Source organism: Nerophis lumbriciformis, linkage group LG28, assembly GCF_033978685.3.
Source record: "Nerophis lumbriciformis linkage group LG28, RoL_Nlum_v2.1, whole genome shotgun sequence".
NCBI classification, from domain to species: domain Eukaryota; kingdom Metazoa; phylum Chordata; class Actinopteri; order Syngnathiformes; family Syngnathidae; genus Nerophis; species Nerophis lumbriciformis.
In genome coordinates, this window is record NC_084575.2 from 25,166,458 (window position 1) to 25,183,738 (window position 17,281).

Consider the following 17,281-nt stretch of genomic DNA (forward strand, 5'->3'; position numbering starts at 1 on the left):
TTGTCCAAGGCATTCTCAGCCAACGAAATAAATAGTGCACTCACAGCGAAGAAAACCTTAAACAAACATTTGGTTCTCATTTAACCAAGGGATCATATGCAGGGAACTTTGCCCTCACTGGAATTGTGCAAAAAACCACTAGCATTCCAAAGTTTTTCTTACTCACTGGAAAAGTTGTTAGTTTTATTGCAATTATGTAAAATAATAGGACATCCCACGTTTAAATGTTTACAGATGATGCTTTCCCCTGACCTCAAAATGCTTTAAAGGGGATCTATTTTGCAAAATCAACTTTTCTTAAAGGGGAACATTATCACCAGACCTATGTAAGCGTCAATATATACCTTGATGTTGCAGAAAAAAGACCATATATTTTTTTAACCGATTTCTGAACTCTAAATGGGTAAATTTTGGCGCATTAAACGCCTTTCTATTATTCGCTCTCGGAGCGATGACGTCACAACGTGACGTCACATCGGAAAGCAATCCGCCATTTTCTCAAACACCGAGTCAAATCAGCTCTGTTATTTTCCGTTTTTTCGACTGTTTTCCGTACCTTGGAGACATCATGCCTCGTCGGTGTGTTGTCACATCAGGAAGCAATCCGCCATTTTCTCACTTTCGTCGGTGTGTTGTCGGAGGGTGTAACAACACGAACAGGGACGGATTCAAGTTGCACCAGTGGCCCAAAGATGCGAAAGTGGCAAGAAATTGGACGAAATTTGTTCAAAATACGAGGCTGTGGGGAAAGCCGACGAAATGGTCAGTCGTTTGTTCCGCACACTTTACCGACGAAAGCTATGCTACGACAGAGATGGCAAGAATGTGTGGATATCCTGCGACACTCAAAGCAGATGCTGACATCAACTCCAAAACTGGACAGATCAGCTTTCAGGAAAAGAGAGCGGATGAGGGTATGTCTACAGAATATATTAATTGATGAAAACTTTATTCATTACTCGTGGTTTTACGTAAATTATTATACATAAACTGTGTTTACCAATAATTTAGCTTAAAAACATTTATTTTTTTCAATCATTCGAGTACATTCGGGTAGTCTTATGTAATGCAGTATTTTGTGTCTATTTAGGTATGGTTAACCTGAGTGCTGAAATCGTGGAAAAATATATGATCTTAGCGTGCCTGAAATGGGCGGTCTGCACTCTCAAAGTGCATGTTGTTGCCAAATGTATTTCATATGCTGTAAACCTAGTTCATAGTTGTTAGTTTCCTTTAATGCCAAACAAACACATACCAATCGTTGGTTAAAAGGCGATCGCCGAATTCGTCCTCGCTTTCTCCCGTGTCGCTGGCTGTCGTGTCGTTTTCGTCGGTTTCGCTTGCATACGGTTCAAACCGATATGGCTCAATAGCTTCAGTTTCTTCTTCAATTTCGTTTTCGCTACCTGCCTCCACACTACAACCATCCGTTTCAATACATGCGTAATCTGTTAAATCGCTTAAGCCGCTGAAATCCGAGTCTGAATCCGAGCTAATGTCGCTATACCTTGCTGTTCTATCCGCCATGTTTGTTTGTATTGGCATCACTGTGTGACGTCACAGGAAAATGGACGGGTGTATATAACGATGGTTAAAATCAGGCATTTTGAAGCTTATTTTTAGGGATATTGTGTGATGGGTAAAATTTAGAAAAAAACTTCGAAAAATAAAATAAGCCACTGGGAACTGATTTTTAATGGTTTTAACCCTTCTGAAATTGTGATAATGTTCCCCTTTAACTGTTGGTATTGTGTATTTGGGATCTGCATAAGTAACGAAAATTTGAAATCAAACCGTGGAGTCATGGTGGAGATATTTATAAAACAATCTTGCCTTCCTTCATACTTCCTCCAAACGAGCCGTTTGGAATTTGCACAACTTGTGACAGTTTTCTAACATGTGACGTCAGCAGATATCTCCATATATGGTAAATATTTACCCGACGAGCTTTGCACAAGTCCACCATTGCAGTACGACGCTGTAGTCGATGAGCTCCTTCTTTATATCTATCCTCTTTATGTGGGGCAGACTGGCTCGTACATGCACATGCATCCTCCACTGTTGCCATTTCTAATATAAAGTAGAGTATGGTTCGAACAGTAGACTCCATATGGAAGCGCAAAAAACTACCAACATGGCTAGCGGGGAGAAGACGCAGTCGAAGTGGAGGCACGTAAATAAGACCACCCACAAAACAGCGCATACTGGAGAGATCAATCAATCAATCAATCAATGTGCATTTATATAGCCCTAAATCACAAAAGTCTCAAAGGGCTGTACAAGCCACAACGACATCCTCGATACAGAGCCCGCATAAGAGACGTCAATGTGAATGACTATGAGAAACCGCATATGTGGGTAACCTCCCCTCTCTAGGGGAGACAGAAAGCAATGGATGTCGAGTGACATAATATTGTGATGGTCAGAAACCAGCATAAAGATGGTCTGTAAAACAATCTATGCAACATTTTGACCAAAGAACCATTAATGTACATGTTATTTAAGCCACAAGAAAGTATTTTATATGCATAACAAAATAATACTAATATGACCCCTTTAAAAGACATGTTCCTACACATGTACTTCAGATACAGTATCTCACAATGTTTAGGCACCCTGGTTTAGACAAATGGTTAATGAGCTATTTGTAGCTTGTCCTGCAAACAGTGTTTTGCTTGATGGCGGCCATGTTTGTAAGCCATCTTCAACCAATCGGTCGGCTATAAAGGTAGAGTATATATATAAAAAATCGATTCTTGACTTTTAAAATCAATCAATTGTGGGGGCAAACTTTTGGGTTTCATAATGGCGCCACCATGTGGTCTATTTATCATAGGCAACACATTAGCATGTTTCGCAAACTATACTTTGCATGCAGCAGTTAAGGATTAGGAAAGTTACACCATGGAGTGTGTTATGTATTTCTCATGCCTGTATAGCAGCGGGTTAAGATTATACAATAAGACAATTTCATAAAGGGGGAACATTGTTATGAGTGAAGCTAAAGTGTATACATTCCTTTACAGCTGATTAATGAACTGGCATACCCAGATGTATTAGATGTTAAAGTGTAGTTTTGACATAGAAAATTATGTAACAAGCGGTGGTAGTTTAAAAAAGGAAAAATTCATATTACAGCTCTTAAAAAAATAATTTTTTGCCTTCCAGAGTACATAAATCCCAAAACAGCTTGAGTACAAGAAATGCACTACTTTGGTGAAATGACGACGTCACAACCCAATGTGCACTCAAGGCTTGTGTCCATGCCACACAAATACTTTCATTGAGACTTTTAAAGCGCTTGTCAGCTCTTTCGTCACAATAATGAGTATATTGGCGCATCCTGTCGGGCTGTGCCAGTAGCTCTAAAGCAGGCATGCAAAACAATCATCATACACCAGCTTCCAGATGAAATGCTCAATTACACTAGTTTTCAAAATGTAAAGATGGTTTATTTAAAAAAAGAATTACACTTGGGAAAACATTATCCATGCTCTGCTTTAAATACTGTATTTTCCGGACTAAAGAGCGCACCGGGATTTTTCCGCACCTACTAAAAATTTAGGCGAAATTAAATACGTTGTGAGATTAGTTATTCACACAGAAATTATTTATAAATGGTTATTTTCATACTTTAACTGTTTCCAAACGGTGCCTGTGACATGGCAATATAAAGGCTGATGAAACAAAACAGAAGTCATCGTCATGGACCCACTAGCTGCAGAAGCTAGCTCTCAAATCAGCAAAACAGACTCAAACATTTTGGTGAAACAATACAAAATTAATGCCATTGTAAGTTAATATTATTAACACAGACACTCGTAGACATGTTAGTATATTAGCTCATGCTAAGGACGCTAGCTTCGTTACACTGCGATAGCGCATACATATTTGAATAAAAACACTCCTACAGATATCAACCATTGGGACGGTTTAGTAAGTATTAATCGTTTTAGTTAAATTATGAAACTTACAAATGTTGCTTAGAGGGATGAATGAAGAATCCATTCGAGCAGAAATGCTATTGACAGTTTTACTTCCGGTTTAAGGCACTTAAACAGGAAATATATTTTCAACTAGCAGCGCCTGCAGTGAGCGAACTCGTGCAAAAGATGGTGCCATAGCACAAATAATAACACACCATTTCAGTCCTCGGCTTGGGTTTAATGAACAATCCATCCATCCATCCATTTTCTATTGCTTGTACCAATATTGAACACAAACAATTATGGCAATTAGCAAAAAAAACAAAACATAAATTAGCCGCAGGTTTCAAAGTCTAGGAATAAAGTAGCCGCCTATAGTGCGGAATTTACGATATTTTAGGATATTTAAACTTTAATACTGATCAGTTTTCTTCTGGACCATATACAGAGAAGCACAAAATAAAATTTAAGCATATACAATTTCAAATTCATAGCTTTTTTTATATATATATTTTTTTACATTTGCAATATTTTATGTATGTGTTTATTTGCATCAAAATTACAGTTATGTAGGACAAAGTTTCAGGCAGTACTGCAATCTACCGACAGGGTTTAAACAAGCCTTGTCTTGGCAGTGAGAATGCTTACAAGGTTAAGAGTAAAAGTGAGGGGGAAAGTGAGACCAGCTGCTGTTCCCCTGCCTCTCTTGGCCAACCTCCATTCCTACCTAATGAGGCACAGAAATGTTAATCTGGGGTTTAAAAGGCCTTTAATTTGCTGTCATTTACCCGTATTACCATCATTGGAGACTGCATAATCATAGCCAGTGTATGTTGTCTCATCAGACAAAGGGGGCTTTTGATTTAAAGATTAAGGTGAGCTTTGATATATTATATATTCCAAAGCTAACAGTCCATTATTGCTAATGCACATTTTCTAGTCCTGCCCTCTCCAGAAAAAATAGAAACAGACCAGTGTCCTGATGAGCTTCGTGGATATGTTGCATAGTGCAATTCATTTACACAGTACATTTTCACCACAATTTTCTTGCCTTGCAAAATATTTGCTCTGAACTGAATGACTTTTTGCCACAGCAAATGAATAGAAAAAACAACCCTTCGTCTTGTAAAAATAGCCCTATACCAAGAAGAAATGGAAGGTATACAGTGGGAGACACCAACAGTGCTTCTACATTATCTTAGTACCGGTAATAGGAGTGCTTGACAGCAACAGTCAAGAATAAGCCTCAATTGTTTAAAATATCACGATGACTGAGAACTAATGTTCCCCTTAATTTTCCATGTGTCAGCGCAAACGCTGTGTGTGAACCGCATTATAGTATAACAACCTGGCATTTACAGTGTGTGGTTTGGCATTGTCCGAATATTTTTGTGGCCATGAACGTGTCAGTGGCTGAGTGGAGTGTGTGCGTGTTGATGCAAGCGAGCGAGCGAGCACAGCTGCTGTTGAGAGGAAAGTTTGTTGAGGCTCGGTTATGACGGAAAGTGACCAGTTCTGCTTGAAGGTAGTTTTTTGTTAAGTTAGTTGGGCCTGGTTACGACCGACACTGACTAGTTCTGCTCATCAGAATCGATTGTTAATTTTGCCTATTTGCTCACTATTGACAAGGGACGTAACGGTACCCAAAACTCGACCACCGATGGATGTAAATATAAGACGCGCGCCACTGTCTGGAGCGTTGTCAGCATGTCTGTGATGTGGACATAACTAGACAGCCATCTACAAAATGTGCAAATATTAAGAGGACAATGGCGGCTTTTAAGAAGTGAAAGTCCAACTGGAGCAGCATGAAGCGAGTATGTAATGCTTGCTATAGCTCGCCTCTTTCGTCAGCGACATCGAGGGACAGAAGTTAAGAGTCTCTAAACACGACTACATTTTATAATAACACCGGAAAAAGATTAGATTTGTTGCTAGTAGTCTTTAATTTAAAAAAAAGTAATTAAAAGTCTCGAGAATGACACTTGAAAAATTGTCAAAGTACATTGCACAATAAGCAACAACAATTGAAACTAGAAATTATGCAATTCCGATAGGAATGTTAATGCTACAATGATTGCTGAAGCTGAATTTAAAAGTTGAATGGCTGCAGAATTAATTTAGAAATTTTGAATAAACATTAGGAATGGTTTGAAAATTGAAGAGCTGAAGAACTGTATACCTCTACAATCGATTTGTATATCAATTTAATAGCCTGTAACAGATCATGCGTAAGAGGGACGGCGTGGCGAAGTTGGTAGAGTGGCCATGCCAGCAATCGGAGTGTTGCTGGTTACTGGGGTTCAATCCCCACCCTCTACCATCCTAGTCACGTCCGTTGTGTCCTTGGGCAAGACACTTCACCCCTTGCTCCTGATGGCTGCAGGTTAGCGCCTTGCATGGCAGCTCCCGCCATCAGTGTGTGAATGTGTGTGTGAATGGGTGAATGTGGAAATACTGTCAAAGCGCTTTGAGTACCTTGAAGGTAGAAAAGCGCTATACAAGTATAACCCATTTATCATTTATCATTATGAAGTTAAACTGAAATGCTGCTGGAATGTAGAATGAATGGTAGATCCCGTTTAACTGTGAAGTGATTTAAATCTTAAAATAAATTATAAATGTATGTTGTAGTAGTTTGTATGAAACTATTTGACTCAAAGATGTGAATTTGCCCCCCCCCCAAAAAAAAGACTTGTTCTTCTAGTCCCTTCTGGGCTTCAAACCCAATTTACTCAAGTGAAAGGGATGGGTGTTATCCGCTTGGCCAAACAGGCAATCTGTCAAGGTATTGTTCAACTTTGGTTGTTAAAGGGGGCGATTTAGCCGTTGAAAATTACATCTAATCACAAAGAATTATTTTCTGCAACAGTACGTTTTCAGCTAATTTGGGGGATAATTAACATATTTTTTTACGATAAAATATGTTACCTGATTGTATGACATATTTTCTTGCAAACAAGCTAACGTCTAGAGAAAGTTGAAACCAATGATAAGGGAGATAAAGAGGTCCTGGTCGAAATGCTAATAGTTTGTGTTTGAATCCGTGAGTCAACTAACATGACATCACTTCACATGTTGCTGGATTTTTGCTGTTACAAGTTTACTCCCATGTGAAGTTTCACATGAAGTACGTTACACAAACATAATAAATGAACATTAAATTAAAAGTTTTGAGACAATTGAATATTACCTATATAATACAATTGAGCAATAAAGGCGATTATTCATTGAATTATAAAGAACATTGACCCTCCATCCATCCATCCATTTTCTACCGCTTGTCCCATTCGGGGTCGCGGGGGTGATGGAGCCTATCTCAGCTGTGTGTACTCTTAATGCAACAGGTCAAAATGACATCATTACCCAGAATGCAATTCTGTGTAACAGTCAGTCAGAATGGTGCCTTGAGTACCAATTATATTGTCCAATACAATGTAAAATCATAACTACCGTATAAGCTGGGAATCTTTCCGCTTTGAAAAACACATACTTTTACTGTCCTGACGAAGATGAACATTTTAATGGTGGTAATTACAGAAAAACTGGTCATTCCAGAGAACTAGAGGTTTCAGGAACTAAAACTTACTGAACTTTTGGTGGAAAAGGGCCTCAGGGTACTGTTGTACTGAAGGGTTATTATTATTTAAATGCGAGATATTCAAGGATTCCGTCTATTTTTTGTGCCGCTTCTTTTTTATTTTATTAACTGCCTGACCAACTGAACTCTACTACATGGTGAAAAAAAGGCTGTTAAGCGCCTTTGGAACAAACTTTTTTTTTTCAAACACTTTACAAAGGAAACCACAAAGCAGGCACTAATAAACTATAATCAATAAGGGATAGTTAAATGATAAATGATAAATGGGTTGTACTTGTATAGCGCTTTTCTACCTTCAGGGTACGGTACTCAAAGCGCTTTGTTTTCTCGGGAATGGGAAATAAGCACAAAAGGATGAAGTTAACCCCCTTTTATACAACAGGAACTTTGCTTCGGAACTGTATGCATTTGGACCTTAGGAACTGACGCCGAAATGCCGACTATTGTGTTTATCTGGGCCAAAAGATACAAGTCCAACCACTTCACCAATAGCTTTTTTCTTAGCACATGTTTTTTTCACAATAAATATGTAATTCAAAGAGTGTCTATGCTTACATTTGAAAGTACCAATGATTGTCACACACACACTAGGTGTGGTGAAATTTGTCCTCTGCATTTGACCCACCCCCTTGTTCACCCCCTGGGAGGTGAGGGGAGCAGTGGGCAGCAGTGGTGCCGCGCCCGGGAATAATTTTTGGTGATTTAACCCCCAATTCCAACCCTTGATGCTGAGTGCCAAGCAGGGAGGTAATGGGTCCCATTTTTATAGTCTTTGGTATGACTCGGCCGGGGTTTGAACTCATAACCCACCGATCTCAAGGCGGACACTCTAACCACTAGGCCAGTGGTTCTCAACCTTTTTTCAGTGATGTACCCCCTTTGAACATTTTTTTAATTCAAGTACCCCCTAATCAGAGCAAAGTATTTTTGGTTGAAAAAAAGAGATAAAGAAGTAAAATACAGCACTATGTCATCAGTTTCTGATTTATTAAATTGTATAACAGTGCAAAATATTGCTCATTTGTAGTGGTCTTTCTTGAACTATTTGGGAAAAAAAGATATACAAATAACTAAAAACTTGTTGAAAAATGAACAAGTGATTCAATTATAAATAAAGATTTCTACACATAGAAGTAATCATCAACTTAAAGTGCCCTCTTTGGGGATTGTAATCGATCCATCTGGATTCATGAACTTAATTCTAAACATTTCTTCACAAAAAAAAGAAATCTTTAACATCAATATTTATGGAACATGTCCACAAAAAATCTAGCTGTCAACACTGAATATTGCATTGTTGCATTTCTTTTCACAGTTCTTTTTGACAGACATTTTAGTGAGGGTCAAACCATCATGGCATGGGGGAAACTCTGGGTTTATGGTAATGAATGGAATAGCCTACTTGATTTGATGTTCAGTTTATGAACTTACATTCATATTTTGTTGAAGTATTATTCAATAAATATATTTATAAAGGATTTTTGAATTGTTGCTCTTTTTAGAATATTTAAAAAAAAATCTCACGTACCCCTTGGCATACCTTCAAGTACCCCCAGGGGTACGCGTACCCCCATTTGAGAACCACTGCACTAGGCCACTGAGTAGGTAAATTTTGCAGTCAATGTGTAATTCTACATCTTTAATATAATTGCAAATAAAGGTTCCTGGGACTGAAAACACAATGGGCCACTGTAACCCCCTAGTTCGAGGAACTTCCAAGACATTTGGTGGATGGGGGGCTCCACTGCAGTGAAGGAAAACTCACCTGACTGTAGTATTCCAGCTATGTCATAAATGGCAGCCGCCACCATGTCGAAGTGCCGGTAGAGTGGATAGCATAAAACCCTTCTTCCAAATGACACCAGGACTTCTTGTAAGGAGCTGTACGTCTGACGGAAAGAGGAGAGACAGCCTCACAAAGGATATCCTGAACAAAACCACATTGACATGCAAAGAGCAGTAAACACTGATTTAGACAGACAACAGCTGCAGGAGGCTTTTTTTGCATTTTATTTTCTTTACCATGGCTCCTATCCTATTGCTGTTCATTCCAGTCGGTTGTGTGCCAATTACTTTTAACAACCCTTCCATTTATAGAGCTTACAAAAAGATGCCTCCAACGCCCACTGCACCCAACACTGGACTGTTAATTGCGGTTTGACTTTCAACACTGCATCTCCATACTTATATTTCTCCAGTAACAGTTGCAGAGCCAGGGGATTATTTTATCCCCTTCTATCCTTCTCTTTCACCGAGTCTTGTAAGGGTACACAGTGAGCTCGCAAGTGGGTATAATTAGAGATCATGCTCTCCCTCTGGTTTGATTAGCAGGAGTGTAAATAAAGCTGGATGCTGCAGGCAGGGAATTCAGTCACACCAGCACAGTCGACTGAGGACAAGTACTGTATCACACACCACAGAGGAGGGAATGTGAGAGAAAAAAAAGGCAAGGTAGAAGTGCAAGGTATGGTTGTGCAGAGCAGAAAAGAACACACGTGTGTAAGACAGGTCACAGAGGGGGGTGAGTAAGTGGAGCTTAATATGGGCTTTGAGGCACTCAGGAAGGCAGGCAGATATTTAGAAAATGTGACTGACAGATGTGGATTCAAACAGTTGGAGGCTCTTTTACTGTGTTGTCAAGACAGCAGGACAGCTACTACTCCTTTCTGTAGTCAATGAAAAAAAAACTCTTGAGTTTGCGGATTTTCGAGTGATGTTGATATAGTCATTCGAATGTCAAACATGTTGGACGTAAGCAGATTTCTGACAGCCATTCACATACTGGCAATCCTCAACAGGTTCGAGAAGATGCATTTGATACCCCGCTAATTTTCTAAATTTTACATCTTTTAAGTATGATTTTACGGTAAGTGTATTTTAACATAGCACACACATGCAACAGAAATTTAGAAATTATCTAGAAACATTAAATGAAAAGGGTAAACAACGATTTGTATGTGATAAAGTAAAATACGTATTTGATCTCTCCCTAGGGTGCACAGTGATTAGCAGGTTGGCCTCACAATCTGGATATATAAATAAATGATAAATGGGTTGTACTTGTATAGCGCTTTTCTACCTTCAAGGTACTCAAAGCGCTTTGACACTACTTCCACATTTACCCATTCACACACACATTCACACACTGATGGAGGGAGCTGCCATGCAAGGCGCTAACCAGCACCCATCAGGAGCAAGGGTTTAGTGTCTTGCTCAGGACACAACGGACATGACGAGGTTGGTAATATCAAGGGTTACATTTTTTATTTGGGGTTCTCTGCGAGGAGTTTTCCTTTGTGTGTGCGTGGGTTTTGGGCACTATGGCTTTCTCCCATATCCCCAAAACATGCATGTTAGGGAGCCTCTTAATTGTCCATAGGTGTGAATACGAGTGTGAATGGCTGTTTTTTGTCTATTTGTGTCCTGTGATTGACTTGCAACTAACCTCCCGCCCGTAGTCAGCTGAGATGAGCTAAGAACACCTCCAGGCAACTACAACCCTAGACTAACACCCTCCCCCACCACATTCCACCTCCCCAGATTCTAAATAATCAAATGTATATACTTGTTCTTATGCTTTCTGAGCTCACTATGTTCACTGCTCGCTGTACATATCCTACCAAGTCAGACCTACACTGTTTCAATGTCCATTTCTCAGATGATATAATTGTTGATGACTGAAGTGCTGATAGCAACCCAACCTAACCCCCAAGCCCCAACCCCCTCCACATCCCAACCCCCGGATTGTAAATAATGTAAATAATTCAATGTATATACTCTGATGATTAACTTGTGTGATGACTGTATTATGCTGTATATATTTATACCATGAATTGATTAACGTGGACCATACTTGCCAACCTTGAGACCTTCAATTTCGGGTGGGGGCGGGCAGGGGGCGTGGTTGGGGGCGTGGTTAAGAGGGGAGGAGTATATTTACAGCTAGGATTCACCAAGTCAAGTATTTCATTATATATATATATATATATAAAAGAAATACTTGAATTTCAGTGTTCATTTATTTACACATATACACACACATAACACTCATCTACTCATTGTTGAGTTAAGGGTTGAATTGTCCATTCTTGTTCTATTTGTCACTATTTTTCTAACCATGCGTTTTGAACGCCCTCTCTGATGATGCATTGCTGTGTGGCACACAAAAAGTGCTTTCATCAAATGCACTAGATGGCAGTATTGTCCTGTTTAAGAGTGTCACAGCATTGCTGTTTATGGCAGACGAACTGCTTTACAGTAGACAAAAACGTGACTGCTGTTGTGTGTTGTTACCGCGCTGGGAGGACGTTAATGAACCTGCCTAACAATAAACCCACATAAGAAACCAAGAACTCGCCCTCCATCATTCTATAGTTATAACGTTATTGGGCAGGTACGCTGTTTATATTGTGTGCCTGAATTTCGGGAGAAGATTTGTCCCGGGAGGTTTTCGGGAGAGGCGCTGAATTTCGGGAGTCTCCCGGAAAATCCGGGAGGGTTGGGAAGTATGACGTGGACGCCCGACTTAAACAAGTTGAAAAACTTATTCGGGTGTTACCATTTAGTGGTCAATTGTACGGAATATGTACTGTACTGTGCAATCTACTAATAAAAGTCTCAATCAATCGATCAAAGTTCCCTCATGAACCCAATGAGGACAAGCCAAACAGCAAAAAGATGGATGGATGGATATTAAACAACTATTTTGACCCCCACAGACAGACCGGTTATGTGGTCCTGTCATGTAGCCATGTCTCTTTGAAAAAGTACACCGAACCTGAGCAAGTACTGTACTTAGAGTAAAGAACATTTGTAGGCCCAGGCCGATATTCCATAAGTCAATTAAACGCAGCTAAATGAAAATTAAGTCGGTAAGTTTTCCAGAGTCGATAAATGGCCATGTGCATGCTTCAAGAGCATTTATTCTTTTTGTCGCTTTTAGCAGCTATGCATGTTTGTGCCATAGCGGAAAGAAAAGAAAGGGATACATTCTCTTGTCCTCATTAAGTATCTTTGACTCTGTGCGGCGAGGCGGAGCCGCTGGCCCGCTGGCATCACACACATTGCAACTAGTTAGCATGTAGTATCTAACATGGACAAAATGATCACATTGTGGGAGTAATTTAATTCAAACCTTTGGAGCAAGATGAGCCTATCAACACCGAGGAGCCAGTTTGCCGAATGTGCGCGACTACAACAAATCTGCACGCCCACTTGAAACACAACACCCGACAGACCACACTAATGTCGCGTTTGGTGAACAAGCCACGTCAGTGTAAACAAAACAGTGCAAAATAGTATGCGCTGATAGAGAGTGTGGTTAAATACTTTGCCAAAGACACGGTGCCATTTAATATTGTTATGAAACTAGCATTTCTAAAAGCGCTGTGTCATGTTGTCATGTCATGTTGGCGTTCCTCACTCGGAATCTGCCAGACTTAATTTTTTTTTTTGCATATGGCCAATAATACATCTGCTTATACCATCGTTTTTATATTATTACTCTGCACTTTTGTTTAAAAAGGTCCTAACTTGATTGTAATTTAAGTAATGTACAACTTTACCTCTGCCTACATGTTCAATATTGAAGTGTAACTTTGTTTGTCAATACTTTTTTTAGCCATTTTATTTATTGTTTTGTTTGGGTATATTTGAGGCCCCCCTACCTCCTCTTTAACAGATTTTACTGCTTTTTGTTGTGATTTTTATTTAAGTGCAAAAATTTGCTAACAAAGTATATTTTCTTGTTACAACTTCAAGATTTAAAAGTTTTCATTCCAATTAAAATGTAAAAATATACAAGAAATACAAGTTTATTGGATTTGAAAGGATATACATGCATTACATATTATGCATTATTACATTAATTTGGTCTCATAAAAATAATGGCAATAATTATCTGCAATAATTTATAGGTCAATATATCATCAAGCAACATTTGTTATCGGCCCAGGCCTCTACATCTGTGATAGAAACAGTGTTTTGCATTTAAACCTCTTCACCACAATGGGTAGACCAAAAAGCTGTCAAAGGCCCTCAAGGACAAGATTGTAGAGCTGCACAAGGATGGTTTGGTCTACAAGTTAGCTTGGTGAGTAAGATGAACACAACTAGCTATAATGCACTGAGATCCTACATTGCCTGCGAAGTCCACCTGCTCAAGAAAGCACATCTATAGCAGGTCTTTTGGTTTTCCAATGATCATCTGAATGTATCAGAGAAGACTTGGGAGAATGTGATACAAACAGTTAATAAATATATAAAATATAAACTAAATTTTGCTCTTTGGCACTAACTCAACTATCCCTACAGTCAAACATGGTAGTAAAAACAATCTGCTTTTCTGGATGTTTCTCTGCTAAGGGTACAGGAAGACAACTTGCTCATCACCTGAAAACTGTAGATAGGCTGTGAATTGTGCTTCCAGAAAGACGACTTAACAATACAGCACAAGTAACAAAAGTGCAATTCAGAAAAAGCCACATTAAGGTCCCGGACTGACCAAGCGAGTTTCTGGACCTTAACCCTAATAATAATCTGGGGAGGGAACAGCCAACATAGTATCTCTAAAGATGATTGGACAAACTGCTTCACAAAATGTGTGCAATGCTGGCAACGGCCATAACGAAGCATCACACCGCTGCAACTCTTTGAAACGGGGCAAACCTCTATAATCAGCAGGAGATCAAATACGTATGAACCAAGTCTAAATACATATCTTATTTCAAACATTTTAGTATTTTTTTCCAGGCTACTGTGAACGTGTTCGACAAGTTTTGTGTTTGGGTAAAGGAAAAACAAACAAAAAAAGTCAATATTTCCAATTGTTACTATACCAATATTCTGTAAGGTTGGGCCCCAAGTTTCACTGGTTCCTTGATATGGGATCCACAGCATGTTATTACCAATGGTGATTATTCAGTAGCATACTTGCCAACCTTGAGACCTCCGATTTCAGGAGGTGGGGGGTGGGGCGGGGCGGGGCGTGTTTGGGGGCGTGGTTAAGAGGGGAGGAGTATATTTACAGCTAGGATTCACCAAGTCAAGTATTTCATATATATATAAATAAAATAAATACTTGATTTCAGTGTTCATTTATTTACACACATACACACACAACACTCATCTACTCATTGTTGAGTTAAGGGTTGAATTGTCCATCCTTGTTCTATTTGTCACTATTTTTCTAACCATGCTGAACACCCTCACTGATGATGCATTGCTGTGTGGCACGCAAAAAGTGCTTTCATCAAATGCACTAGATGGCAGTATTGTCCTGTTTAAGAGTGTCACAACATTGCTGTTTACGGCAGACGAACTGCTTTACGGTAGACAAAACGTGACTGCTGTTGTTGTGTGTTGTTACCGCGGTGGGAGGACATTAATGAAACTGCCTAACAATAAACCCACATAAGAAACCAAGAACTCGCCCTCGATCATTCTACAGTTATAACATGATTGGGCAGGTACGCTGTTTATATAGTGTGCCTGAATTTCGGGAGAAAATTTGTCCCGGGAGGTTTTCGGGAGAGGCGCTGAATTTCGGGAGTCTCCCGGAAAATCCGGGAGGGTTGGCAAGTATGTTCAGTAGTGTCTATAATCCTTTAGAGAAATAAATAACCCTCAGCGGTGTCTAAGACATGAATATAAAATGCTGCAAAGCTTAATAGCAGGGTTAAGTGGCGGACTCACACAGTGAAACTACAATTTTCCTGTCAAATCAATGTGAAATATCAACCACTTGACTGTTATCTGCTCCAGAAGGGCAGCTGAAATAAACCATTTCCTGCTGCTTCAGCATTTTAATGTAGAAAGTGGACTGTCTCAAGACAATAAGAGATTGTGTCCTTGTCTGTAAGGATATGTACTAAAGAAACAGGTTAAGTAAATACAATGTTATTTTTGTAATTCTATTTGCTATGACTTGTGCTATTATGACGGTCTACAATTAGCATATTGTCAGGCATTAGAGGTACAACTTGTTTGGTTTCCTTCTTAATGATCCAAAATGTGTAATGAGCTTGTTAACACTGACGACCCGTGAAGAGAGGAGCATACGGTGCCTCTGGAAAGTACTCAGATCACTTTGCTTTTTCCACATTTTGTTATGTTACAGCCTTATTCCAAAATGGAATAACTTCATTTTTTGTCCTCAAAATTATACACACAGTACACCATAAAGACAATGTGAAAAAGTATTTTTAGACAGTTGTGCAAATGTATTACAAAAACCACTAAGAAATCACATGAACATAAGTATTTACAGCCTTTACCATTAAGCTCAGAAGGGAGCTCTGTTGCATCCTGTTTCAAGTGATCATCCTTGAGATGTTCCTACAGCGTAAATAGAGTCCACTTGTGGTAAATTCAAGTGATTGGAAAGCCACACACTGGTCTATATATCGTGTCCCACACTTGACAGTGCATGGCAGAGCACCATTCAAGCATGAAGTCGAAGCAATTGTCTGTAGACCTCGGAGACAGGATTGTCTCGAGGCATAGAGGGAAAGATGTATGCAGCCATGTACAGAGACCTTCTGGATGAAAACCTGGTCGAAAGCGCTCTTGAACTCAAGACTGGGGTGCCGGTTCATCATTCAACAGGACAACGACCCTAAGCACACAGCTAAGATATAAAAGGAATGGCTTCAGGACAACTATGAAATTGTCCTTTAGTGTACCTAACCAGAGCTTTGACTTGAATCAGATTTAAAGGGGAACATTATCACAATTTCAGAAGGGTTAAAACCATTAAAAATCAGTTCCCAGTGGCTTATTTTATTTTTCGAAGTTTTTTTCAAAATTTTACCCATCACGCAATATCCCTAAAAAAAGCTTCAAAGTGCCTGATTTTAACCATCGTTATATACACCCGTCCATTTTCCTGTGACGTCACATAGTGATGCCAATACAAACAAACATGGCGGATAGAACAGCAAGGTATAGGGACATTAGCTCGGAGTCAGACTCGAATTCCAGCGGCTTAAGCGAAATTGAAGAAGAAACTGAAGCTATTGAGCCATATCGGTTTGAACCGTATGCAAGCGAAACCGACGAAAACGACACGACAGCCAGCGACACGGGAGAAAGCGAGGACGAATTTGGCGATCGCCTTCTAACCAACGATTGGTATGTGTTTGTTTTTAAGTGTTGTAATGTTTTTAAGCTAAATTATTGGTAAACACAGTTTATGTATAATAATTTACGTAAAACCGCGAGTAATGAATAAAGTTTTCATCAATTAATATATTCTGTAGACATACCCTCACCCGCTCTCTTTTCCTGAAAGCTGATCTGTCCAGTTTTGGAGTTGATGTCAGCAGGCCAGGGAAGCTAGGTTCGATATTCTTCTCTTGATCATTTTCGGTGGCATAAGGGACGGTAGAAGCAGTGTGAGCCAAGACATCCAGGGGGTTTAGCTCGCTCGTCTGCGGGAACGAACTGCTACCGAGGTCCTTTGTCCCTGAATATCTCACACACTCCAGCAGATTCAATGGGGGTCTGGCGGCAGATTTCTTTGACTTTATCGTTGGAAATGCATCTGCTTTGAGTGTCGCAGGATACCCACACATTCTTGCCATCTCTGTCGTAGCATAGCATTCGTCGGTAAAGTGTGCGAATGCACACTTTACCATTTTCGTCGGCTTTCCCCACACCCTCGTATTTTGAACAAATTTCGTCCAATTTCTTGCCACTTTCACATCTTTGGGCCACTGGTGCAACTTGAATCCGTTCCTGTTCGTGTTGTTACACC

General features: G+C 39.6%; 1 protein-coding gene across 3 annotated transcripts in view; it reads right to left on the reverse strand.

Annotated features, from left to right (window-relative positions):
• Positions 1 to 17,281, reverse strand: part of shq1 (SHQ1, H/ACA ribonucleoprotein assembly factor) — a 95,106-nt gene that overhangs the window by 32,275 nt on the left and 45,550 nt on the right. For all 3 annotated transcript variants that reach the window (XM_061923952.1, XM_061923951.1, XM_061923953.1), the window contains exon 10: positions 9,293 to 9,416. In XM_061923952.1, the coding sequence (XP_061779936.1) occupies positions 9,293 to 9,416 (124 nt within the window). The remainder of the gene's footprint in view (positions 1 to 9,292; positions 9,417 to 17,281) is intronic.